General features: G+C 35.6%; 1 protein-coding gene across 3 annotated transcripts in view; it reads left to right on the forward strand.

The window, feature by feature from the left end:
- The first annotated feature begins 7 nt into the window (after positions 1–7).
- LOC100640655 (SAFB-like transcription modulator) overlaps positions 8–12614 on the forward strand; it is a 23461-nt gene continuing 10854 nt past the window's right edge. For 2 of the 3 annotated variants that reach the window (XM_003383977.3, XM_019993062.1), the window contains exons 1-6: positions 8–210; positions 5217–5420; positions 5712–5748; positions 5876–6329; positions 6860–6938; positions 8251–8397. In XM_003383977.3, the coding sequence (XP_003384025.2) occupies positions 55–210; positions 5217–5420; positions 5712–5748; positions 5876–6329; positions 6860–6938; positions 8251–8397 (1077 nt within the window). In that variant the 5' untranslated portion in view covers positions 8–54. Of the gene's footprint in view, positions 211–3657; positions 3949–5216; positions 5421–5711; positions 5749–5875; positions 6330–6859; positions 6939–8250; positions 8398–12614 lie in introns of those variants that run through there. The other variant, XM_019993063.1, reaches the window with a different exon arrangement.

Raw genomic sequence — 12614 nt, forward strand, 5'->3', positions numbered from 1 at the left:
AATAGAGTACACGTGACGCTAGGAGGCAACATTGAGGCAGAGTGACTTGTGAGTATGGCTGAACTATTTCTTCGGGGAAAGAAAGTTTCAGAATTGAAACTGGTTGAAATCAAGGAGGAACTAGTGAAGAGAAACCTCCCAAAGAGAGGTAACAAGGCTTTGATTCTTAAAAGATTGGAGAAAGCTTTGCTAACTGAGAAGTTACATGCAGTGAGTAAAACCTAATTATATACATTGCAAATAATTTATCTTGTGATTACATAGAAAACAGCACTGAGTATGTGTGGCTCACTCTTATGGCGTAGTTTATGGGGTTCTTTTTATGGTTTTGTAGCCTCACCTATGATAGTGCTGTCTTCTTTATGTAATCTCTTTTTTACTGTGTATATTTAGTATGTATAAACCGTGGTGAGAGCGAATTACGTCACTATAGAGTAAATATAGCAGTTAGTGTGGTAGAGAAGGAAATAAATGCCATGGACGGCAACTTTTTATGGTGAACCAATGAGCAAAAGCAGAAAGCAAGCTATAGTAAAGAATCTGCAGCACATTGCACCAAATCTGTTTTATGAGAGGACCCATTCTTTCTTCAAACCAGCTTTTGTAGCTTGAAAAAGTTTCAGACCTGCCAGACAAATTGTTTTTATAGTTTACTCCATTCATTCTTCATTGAATCCTGCCATCCAAAATGGCAGCCAATTATTATGCGCAGGTGGATCTGTATCTCAGAATAGTCAAATTTATACACCTAGTCTTTTACAGCTCGGGACGTCTATTTAGGGCAAGTGTCTAACCTGCCTACATTTACATGTATGTGTGTTTTGTGATTATGTATTTTGTGATACTACGACAGTTATGTTTAAATTTGTTTTGAAGCTCATGTTTATCATGTAGAGTCAGGGCTTCATTTAGGGGGTGAGGGCGGAGAGGGGCTCTGGCCCTCCCCCCTTGGAGGACACTGCCCCCCTTGATTAACCTATTAACATGAAAATTTCAGTACATTGTAAAAATGCTGTGATCACGCATGGTGCATACACAATAGAAATTATTTGTGACCCCCCTTCTTTGAAATATTTTTAATCCTGCCACCCTCCTCTTATATAAAATCTTACATGAAGGCTTGAGACTTAATCCAATACCCTGTTGACACTACCCTTTGGAACTATACTGGAACTGTGTTTTGGGGAAGTATAGTGTAATTTTATAACAAGTGTGAACATAACTAAACTGCACTGTAACCAAACCAAATTAGGCTAAAGTGGTGCACCAAAATAAGTGCTCTGAAATGGTGTAGTTTAGTTTTGAAGTGAATCTGGTGTAGTTAAGTTGTGCAATGTGAACTGCTACTAGCATGGTTCTTTTATAACCAAACTAATCTAATTTAGTACAGTTCTGTACAGCTGGGGAGGTAGTGTGAACACACTATTAATCATCTAATGTATGGGTGTGGTAGATACACGTAAGTGGCACTTAATTGGAGCATGCAGACAACTTAATGTCACTCCAGTTTAGTGAGAAACTAGCAGGAGCAGTCAGAACATGATATTTTTGTAATATTTTGCTATTTTTTAATTTGTATTATTCTGACTTGGAATCAATACAAGGATGCAAGAATGTGGGTACTTGGTGCTATATACATGTACCTCGTTGCGTGAGATGAAATTACATCAAGGAATGATGTATGGCAGGGAAAGTGACTGAGCTGGAATTGACTCTGAGATTATTTTGAGGACTTTTCTATATAGAGCAATGTACAACGTACATGTATGAATTGGCTAACCCAGAAAGCAAGCTGTATGTTGCATCAAATCCCTGTAGAATATGCTTAGCAGCAATCATTCTTTCCTCCAACCAGCTCTTGCAGTGTGAAATAGGTCCATACTATGGAAAAGGTATCTCTTTATTCAACCTCCATTGAGTTTTGCCATCCAAAAATGACAGAAATTATCACCCATAGGTGGATATTTTAAACAGTAATGGTATACGTACAATGTAGGCTCACCGTCAATTTCACCTAAGGATGTCTATAGTGACCATGCTACGTAAACATAAGATCTGTGGTAAACAATCAGAAGAAAAGAGCATGATAAAGTTTTTTGGCCATGTGCGTGTGAGCAGTGCTATAAGTGACGTTTTGGTCTTGAAATTACCGTATAAGTGGTTTTTTTAGGCTTGCAAATTTTGCGGATTCTCTCCTGATTTGCGAAAATAAAATCTGTAAAAATCAATTTAATACGGTACCTGCATGGCACACGTGGTAGAATTTGTGAAATTAAAATCCACGAATGGGAATTTTAGCAGATTTTGCAAAATATAATTCTCTTGAAAAAGCCACTTATACGGTATCTGGTCAAACTCAACTGAAATGCACTGTAACTAATAATAGATAATATACTGGCCCCCTGTTGAAAATTTTTCTCAGTACATGTCCTTTTTTTGTATAGTTTCAGTGCAAAACATGCATGTTTTAGTGGCAAAACATAAATTTTTAAATACTGACATGAAAAAGGACGTAATATTTCCAGAAACACTATGAAACATGAATCAATTTTCATTAGAGAAGTACAAATTAGTACAAAAAAATGTAAAAGTACGAAACATAACAAAACATGAAATAATTGTGCCATTCATTTATCATGTACATGCATCACATGATGATAATCAGTTTGAGCAGGGAGGTTTATGCAGCTGAGGAAGAGAACAAAATGGAGGGGCAGACATGCTTTTGTTTTATGAATGGACTTCACAGATGGATGTTTTTCTATTATTGCACTTTAGTCAATAGATAGGTATTTGAGATTGGACTAGACTAAGCCCAGACATGCTTTTGTTTTATGAATGGGCTTCACAGATGGACACTTTTGTATTATTGGACTTCAATGGACTTTAGACAATAGATAGGTATTTGAGATTGGACTAGCAGTCTACAAGATAACTATACATTTTACTGGACAAAATTTTTTCATTACCGGTGTTGTTAATGAATGTGTTAAAAATTTGCATGAATATTGTTAAATCATTTAAAATTCAAAAGGACATGGCTGAATCACTGATAATTAGGTGATATTTGGTTGAACAACCTATTCTGGGTGGTATTTTCTCAAAAAGTACTTGGCCTACGACTTGAAGTATTGTACAGTGTATTAAGCATGTCTTCTAAAGTTATCAAAACCTTTTTGGAGGATGCAAGAGGTCCGTGACTAATTTGTACAAAAATCAATGTTGGCCACAGCTAAAAGTTGTCAAAATGGTCGTGCAAGTAACAATGAAACAAGTAGCATGAAATTTTGATGGGATACTTGTTTTTGGCCTGAAACACAGTGATACATCCTTCTAGTGTTTTATCTCAAGGTTTCAAGAATAACTTTCTTCTATGTGGTGTCTTGAGCTGCCGAATAGCGTGCATGTTTCACCAGTTTCTTCATGACCAAAACTGAAGAGCTGTAGCAAACAAGTAACATAATTCTGTAGCATTTATGTTTGTTAGCAATCCTTAGGAGTTTTAGCCTTGCTGACAAGCTTTGACTGATTTGTACAAAAATCAAAGTTGTGAATTTTTAAAAAGATGGAACAACAGGGTGCAGCATATCTCTCTCTTGTCTTGAGTTGATTGTACAAGACTATTTTTATTATTAACAGCAATGTATATTCTATTATGCTTGCTAGTAATAATAGTGTGTCAGCATCTGTGGCTGTCCTAGAAATGCTTAAAGGCACCATACTTCAGCCATGTTCGTTTTCAATGGGGAATCCATACAACGCCCACACTTCCTGTGTCCAGTAAAATGTATCATCATCGTGTAGACTGTAGACTAAGCCGTCATGCTAGTATTGCTTAGCCTTATACTGCTTGATGGCTCACTGGGAGTAGCTCAAGGTGCCATTATCCTGATACTAACTCTAACTCATTCATCTCTTAAGGGAATTCATGATCTGGCAGCTTAATTAGTAAGTAAATTCTTGTACACTGCTCATCTTTTTTTACGACCCTTGGGCGAAGCCCCAAGTTCGTTCCTAAGATTGAATTCAGCCCCCCGCAATGTACATGTATAATAATTGTGTGTCAACACTTACATTTCTTTTTATCTTCTATGCATGTTGTATTGGAGAAATAACAATTATGACTCACTTAGCAACGCTCCACCCAGCCCCCCAGCCCCTCACGTAGAGTGGGTGTGGCCACGGCAAGCAAAATGGCGGATTGGAAGCAGAACAAAGTTATGAGCTTTCTGGCAAGAAGAATACAGCAAAGATGATGTCTAAAGACTTCTCAAGAATCACTAGAAGGTAGAAAGAACCTTTATAAGTTTTAGTAAGAAGAAATAAATGCCTACCATGTGCGCAAGGTGGTGAAATCAATCTTAGGAAAATTTTTACACTAATACTCTTGTTAGAGTCTGAAACATGTATCTCTTTTTCTGGTATAGTAAAAAAACTAAGAAGAACTTATAAAACTGAGAAAAACAACAGGGTTGTCTAGACATGGGACAAAGCCTTGAGAGATGTACTTTCTATCATTGCTTGAGCCCTCCATAAGGATGACTTAATGTGCAGTCTTGTCATAGAGCAATAAGTGTATAATGATTGTAGATTTTTGAAATAATTATTATAATAATTATCATTATTGATTACATGTTATTATCAAAAGAGTTTCTGAAACATGCATTTGAAACATGAAACATACATAAAACATGAATCAGAGACATGTAACATGAATCATGAATTAAGACATGAAACATGACATATTACATGAAACATGCGGTCTTAATTTTCAGATAGCTACAAATGTACATAAAACGTAAACCAATGAGAAAATTTGTCCTCGAAAATGTCAAAAATTTTAAGAAACCAGTACTTTTTGTACTAATCCTTACATTAGGGTCGTATAGCTAGAAAATTTGGAGTGCTAAAATCTGGCGAATTGACTCTAAAAGAGGTTTGAAGGTTAAATTTTTGGTGAAATTTTAACTCTATGTTTGCTTTTATGAAGCCTTATCGAATTGGAGACTAAAAATTTGGCGAATGGACTTAAATTTGCTGAAGTTTTACTCCACCAACTTTTCTAGCTATTCGGTACATGTATTGATATATTCAATGAATGTATGTTAACTATGTTTGTAAATGTATTAGTGTATCTACATGTAATTGTTTATTATTGCAGCATATATTTTGCATTTACATGTGCGTCATACTTCTCTTGTTGATGTGCATAACAGGTATCTCCTGATTCCAATGAATTGCTATCTTCTAATATGGATAAAGGTTCTGAATTCTGTGCTACGTCTCCTGAGGTTGAAAGTAAAGCTAATGCTGATCAGATTTTTGGTGGCGATCCTTTGGTTGATCCTTGTCATGATTCAGTGAATGAAGAAGAACAAAATATGTCAGCAGCAGCTTCTGAATCTTTGATTTCTGCAAAGGTTAATCTATGATACATGTATAATGTACTAGACCAAACTATGGAAATTTGTTTGCCACAAAACTTTCTGGCTATACATCTATGTACATGTATATGTATTTGGTTATTGATTTTGAGAGATGCACAGGCGTATTAATAGATTTGTATAGTTGTACATACATGTATGTATACATGTAATACTGTCACTATATGAATCATGTATGCAGGAATGATGCATATAGCATGTGTACATGTATGTGTTAAAGGTATATACCATATGTGTTATAGCTTTTTTTGTATATCTTTACTTCAGGTTGACAGTCAGTCAGTAGATCTGTTGCTTCATGAAGGTAAATTGTTTTTTAATTGCTTACTAGTCATACAGTACATGGATGAGTTCTTTCAATGTGTGTTTAGTTTATTAATTATTATTGATTATTTACCAAAAAAATTTTAATATTATTTTCTACAAATAAGGAACTACTCTTAGTAATGAGGTCAAAGAAGCAAGAGAAATTATAGTGGCAGATGTGAAAGATGTTGAAGGTCATGTTAAAGTTGATGAGCAGAAACTGAGAAAAGAAGGGAATGAGTTTGAATCATCAGAGACTAATGCTGAACCTGGAACTGATGTCAAAATTTTGAACAACACAAATATTTGTGCTAGTACTTCTGCTATCGGAGATTCTCCTGGTCCTGAAAGCATTGATCCCAGTTATCCTAAGGAGGAGGAACTTATTTACGAAGGTGATGTTGACCATGAAGAAAGAGTGGATGATGAAGATAAGGATGTGCTGATTGTGGATGTCAACTCAAAAGAATTAGATTTAGGAGTTGCAAATGATAAAGTGAAGTCTTCTGTACCTACATGTAGTGACGGAAAAGTCCAAAACCGAAAACCTCAGAGTGCTGATGGGGAATCCAGTAGCAGGTGTGCCATAGAATGCATGCTGCATTGAAAAGACGTGTTCATTTTTGCTATTGTGTGCACTACATGTTACATGTACATGTATATGCACATGTACATTTACATTAATGTACAATACTGCCTAACAATTAAGTGTTAATTATCATAGGAAAATGAAACCTTTTGTTGTCATTTTATTCCTTGATTGTGTACACATTAATTGTATGTATACTTGTGATGTTGCATCTGCAAGATTTGAATACTATAGAGCTCCACAATTTTATTTATCAAAAATTTTATGGATACTATAGAGCTCCACAATTTCATTAGTCAAAAATTTTATGGAAGCTTATGTTCATTTCTTGCTTATTTGTCAATACATTTTTATCATTTTTGTTTTAAATTTACAAAATTGTGTTGGTGAAGAATTTTGTCAAGCACAAATGCCTGACGAATTCCATTAAGTTTTTGACTAACGAAAAATTGTAGCTATATGGTAAATTTTTTCCGATGTACAGCTATACATTAATGAAGTTGTTGTTTAATTTTTTTAGTTGTAATCTCTGGGTTAGTTCTTTGGCTCCTCATGTGTCTGCAGCTGATCTGAAATCCTTCTTTTCTTGTTGTGGACAAGTAAGTTCTTGATGAATTGACATACATGTAGGTTGAAATGCTATTATTTACCATTTGATTTATTGATCTAATACAGTCGTGGTCTGTATATAGACCATAGGCTTAAATGTGAGGCTACTTTGTGTGTACAATGTATATTAAGTTGCTAAACAAGAGCATTTGTGTGTTCCTAAGATTAGTTTCACTGTTTAACTTATTCATATAGAGGATCTATGTGTACCTTAATTCTTTTGTTAAAGGACAGGTATGCTTGTATATTGTGTATGCATTATATCTCCAATCATTGTCCTAATGTTGAAAATGGGTGGAGAGCCTGGCTATTGGAGAGTAATATAAAGTACGTCTAGTCACTGTGGAGTATACATGTAGTTGCATGGTTTCTATTGAGAAAAAACCACCACCACCCCTTATAACTTTAAAGGAATGCTAGCCACTACTTGAAATTTGGCATAGTTGCATAATCGGTTCTTCTGAAAACTTCTGCTTATTTTTAGAGTTTCTTAGTACTTTGAAAGATTCTAAATGGATGAAAGGGATCGCAATGACAAATTGGGTGCGTCACTTTGATAAATATCATTTGCATCTCATGATATTTGTTCAAAAATAACTTCTTTATTGAAAAAAAATTAAAGGAAGTATCAGGCTCTCTAGACGTACAAATTTTCAGCCAGGAGCCTTTTCCTGTTGCTAATACAATCTTTAATTTATCTGCATGTTGAGCTCTTTACCAGCTAAAGGCAGGCACTGAAACCAAAGAAAGGACAGATGGGTATATAGCAACCACAATAGATGTATAATAGATTATAAGGTCAGTTAAAGGACAAGAAAAGCCTGAAGAATGACAGAGATTGCTCATTACAGCCATACTTAGGTGGGGCTACATGTGACATTATAATATGAAAGCATAGGTTGGCTTTAATTTTTTCTTAACTTGACTAGCTATGTAATGTTTTCATTGCACTGTATTGTATATACATGTATGTACATGTAATTATATTTTTCGCAACAGATATTTGATATGATTTTGTACATGTACATGTATCTGATCTCTTTGTTTTTATTTTTTTGTCCAAAGTTGGGACTAACTGATGATATACATTGTTTATATTGTATAACTACATCTCTTAACACACATACACGTGTGAGTTGTGTGACCACCTTTTTGCTTGCTTGCATTTCTTTTTAGCGTTTCAAATGTGTCAACCAGAGTTTTTTGATTAATATTCCAAAATACTATTCTAAACTGTTACTGGCTGTGTTGCTTACTGCTTCTTACATACTGTATTACGTGGTTTTGTTTAATTTTGTGTAGGTTGAATCAGTGAAAGTTGTAGCTCGGGCCAGTAATAAAGGAGAACGCTTTGCATTTATTGTAATGGGGTCACATTCTCAAGCAAAAAAAGCAGTCGAAGATCTTAATGGCAAGGAACTTAAAGGAAAATCCATACATGTTGAAATTGTAAGTTTTCAATATTTTTACATGCATGGTAGCCTAAAGATACTTTATGTAAAATGCAGTACATGTGTACAAGTAGTTATATATTATTTTTTGGTGTTAAAGTGAGGTGATACAATGTACATGTTTATACCACTCATGATTAATTCTGTTTGAAGATTAAAGTGTTTATGAAGATTCAAAATTGTATATAAGCCCTGGCTGAGAAAGAAACCACAATTAGAAAACAATACTGTATAGCTCCAAATTTTTGTAACGCAAAAATTTTGTCAAAATCTTAATTTCTTGTCAAAATTAATTTTTGTCAATAAAATTTTTGTCAATAAAAATTTTTGTCATTTTTGTTACTAATCTGCATACTACCCACGTGGAACAAAAAATTTGTAGTTTAAAAGTTTCGTCAAGCAAAGGTACCTGATGAATTTGACGAAAATTTGGAGCTGTATGGAATTTATTGTTTTAAAAAGTTTTAAATGATGAGTGATTAACAATAAACTGAAATGAAATCAATTGTTTGTAAAAGATACAGTACATTACTGAAGTTATACACAGGTTGTGTTGACTTTTGACTTTGAGGCTGTGATACACAAGGCTTCTTAAACACTGGCTCCTCTTCTTCATTCTTTTCAGACACTAATTGTAGCTTCTTACTTATCTTTTCTTCTTGCTTGAGACAAATTTTTTTTGTAAGCTCTTACACCATTTGTATTGCGATGCCCTGATACCTTCATGATTTTGTATTCTTCCGCACCACTCTGATAAAGCCTTGTGACACATGTTCTCTTAAGAGAATGGTTAGTGTATTCGCCACTTATGCCCAATTGATCAATGATATATTTTACCGTTGCTGTAAGAGAGCTTTGACCAACTGCTTTAGATTGATACAAATTCTCTGGATGAGGCTTGTGTAATTGTTGCAAATACAGAATCTGACAGTGCATTTTCTGGTGTAAGACTCAAACATTTTTGGTAAAGGCAATTTACACATTTCTTATGGTTTTCATCATTAGGAAATGATTTGACAGATTTATTACAATTATTTTGTCTCGCAAACCTCCAGTGTAATTTTTTGAGCCCTATTCAATGTATTCTAAATAGCGTCTCCCATCAGGTAACTCAACCAAATGGAACATATCTGGTCTTAATGAATGGTGCTCACGCTCACTATGCAAAGCTAGATTTACTCCCAATCAGTGAACAAGTGTGTCTATAAGCTTGCTAGGTGTGTCATCTCCTTGAATATTCTGTAAACAAAGCTGGTTTTTACATCTTCCAGAGCTAAAAATAGCATCCAGACAACAGACAATTTATTTGCAAATGCTGCTGATGGCCACACGACTAGTGGTTCATCCTGTCTACGTGTCCAGACAAAGTAGGAGGCTTCCTTGAAAAACTTTTTGCATGCTCTTACTTGTGTAAACTGCAAACTCTTTCCTTCTGCAAGACCTGGCTCCTTTATTATTCTTTTTTAGCCTCCAACTGGGTCCGCTTTGCCTTTTTTTCAGTTTGTGCATGCTCTAACAAACAGACCACATGTTATTTTTAGGCAACTGGTAAGCCACTCCCTGTTATTTTTACTGTCTTGGCCTCACTTGAACTACCAGTGCACTATAGCACATGCCCTCACCACAATCAGGGAAGTGTAACACAACAAAAGTGAAACAGTAACGTTTTAAAAAAAATTGGAAAGAATGTTACTGACTTTCTGTTTTGCTACCTTGCTGCTGCAGGAACTAAAAGTGTGGCTGGAATGAAAGGTGTGGCTCAGTTCAATCAAAATATGCATTGCCTTGTTTAGTGAAATGGTGCCATGTGGTCTTACTGTGGACAGAAAGCTTTAGTTTTTCTAGGCATTCACACAGTTTTACACAGATTTGTTTGGCTCTATTTGTTTGGCTCTATTTGTTTCATGCAATTCCTGTATCCATTTTTTTCAGTTTCGAGGCAGTAGCCACCTTCTCAGAGAGGAACTGCTATGCTACAAAATGGCTGGTCAGTCACACTTAAGCTGTCATATCTCACAAATGAAAGAAAGTCAAGCAATTCCACACATTTTTTTGTTCTCCATGTTTTTCTTTACCTGTTGTTGCCTTCGAAGGTACCATAGCTTCAACTTTGCACATGTTACATGTAATCTTTTTCTGTTCTTAAACGTTGCCGACTTTTGCCACCTTGAAGAAAACAAAAGAGTTTATTATAGAAAAAGAACCACTTTTTGTGTACCTAATTGGCAAAAGGCATGCTTTGAAGAGCTTGACTAAAAAGTAGCATCAGGCAAAAAATCATCTATGATTGAAATTTTTGCTGACACACACACACACACACACACACACTGACAGCACGAGCACGGTATCCTTGCCTAATGCCTATGGCATGGATGTGGGCAATAAAAAGAAGCCTTTCTGTAGCTTAGTTGCTGATCAAAACAAGCACAGTACCCTTGCCTATACGCCTACGGCATGGGTGAAGGCAACTATAGTAGGCCACACTGACTTTGCCATCTCATTAAAAACACCTTAGTGGTCAATGTTAAGCAGGTGTTAAGGGTTTGATAAATTGATTGTTTATATTGTCACCACCAACGAATGTAAAATACAACAAAATTACAATAATAGCTACATGTATATTAAAAGTAAAAATAATGCAAGAAGGATTAATCAACATATTAAAAATTATGAGTACATTACATTACAAATGAAAAGTTTTATTACAACTAATGAAGTAAAATACGATTAGATTACAGCTAAAATTACGGTAAGTTAAAAATTGTGTCATAAATTAAAGTAGTGTAGTGAATTAAAAAAGTAAAATAGTCAAATGTCCTCATCCCTGTCAATAGCAGACGCACAATTGTCAAGTGAATCAGGGCATGAGGTGGCATCTTTCTCTCTAAAGACATCATCTGACTCATTACTGACATGAATGACAAAATCATGTACATGAAAACTTTCATAAATATCAAGATTGTCATTCTGCTAGTAGCTGACCTCCACTTTATCCCTCACATGTTTAACCAAGTCAGCCCATCGCTCTTTATTTACCACCTCAAAACCCTCCTTCGCAAAACTTTTAACTTCATCATGGGTGAACTTAGAGGTGTTTGCCTTTTTGTGCCCTTTACCTGTAACCAAGCCAATTCAATTGGATAGAGCGTACAGTGCGCCAGAGGCAGACGAACAACCTCGTGTCCAGCCTTAAGAGCCATTTCATCTACAATGTACTTAGTGGTCATGAGGCCCATCCTTCTGACTGCGTCTTGAATGATTGAGAAGAGTTGTGACTTAGTGCAATTATCATTAAATTTTACACCTAATACACTAGCCACTCAATCATCTTTGACTTGGTCCAACTTTTTTAGGCATCTCTTCCTCAATCCTTGAATTAAATGAAGCATTATCCATGACAATAAGACTATTAGGAGGAACATTTGGGAGCAGACTCTCTCTAAACAACTCCTCAAAGTGCTCTCCAGTCATTTTGTCATTATAATTGCCTGTGTTTTTCTTGGATTGGAAGATGAGAATGGTTTTGGGAATCCAACCCATGTCACCTCCCACTCCAAGAATAATGAGACGCTTGCCTTTACCAGATAGGCTACTCACTCCCCCTAAAGTACCCCCTGTTACAGTGTCTTGTTTTACCCTGGCAAAATCTTTGCCATTGTGGGCATTGGCCCAGGTTTCATCAAGAAAGACTACTGGTTTATTGTTAGCCCTATTTTGTCTGATCTTGCAAAGGTAGGATTTCCTCTGCTTAATGATGTGTGGTTGCTCATAATAATAATGTCTGTTGTCCACCATCCTGTACTTAAGTCCTATGTCATGTAGTAGTCTCTTCAGTAGTGTCTTTCCTTCATTAAAAGTGCTGTCATCCTCTTTTATCTTCAATAGTTTCAGTGTCGTTACATGTTCTTTTTGTTCATAAGAGTCATAAATTTTACACCTTGTAGCGTCAAAATGTTGAAGGTGTCTGGTTTTACTGTTCATCTGGAAGTCCTGTAACGTCGTGCTGGTGATTCAGAAGTGACAGAGTGTCCTTGTGTTGTGTCTTGTTCTTGTCCTATAGTCTGTTCCTGTTGCAGTCGATGTCGTTCTGAAATAATGTTACTTACAGTCCTAATATCTATTTCTAAATTACAAAAAGTAAGGAAACAAAAACACCAATTTCCCTTGCCAGAACAATCCCAGCCTACAGTCCTTTTGGCTCGGGAATGGTCTCTG

The sequence above is a fragment of the Amphimedon queenslandica genome, unplaced genomic scaffold (genome assembly GCF_000090795.2).
Source record: "Amphimedon queenslandica unplaced genomic scaffold, v1.1 AMPQUscaffold_13503, whole genome shotgun sequence".
NCBI lineage: Eukaryota > Metazoa > Porifera > Demospongiae > Haplosclerida > Niphatidae > Amphimedon > Amphimedon queenslandica.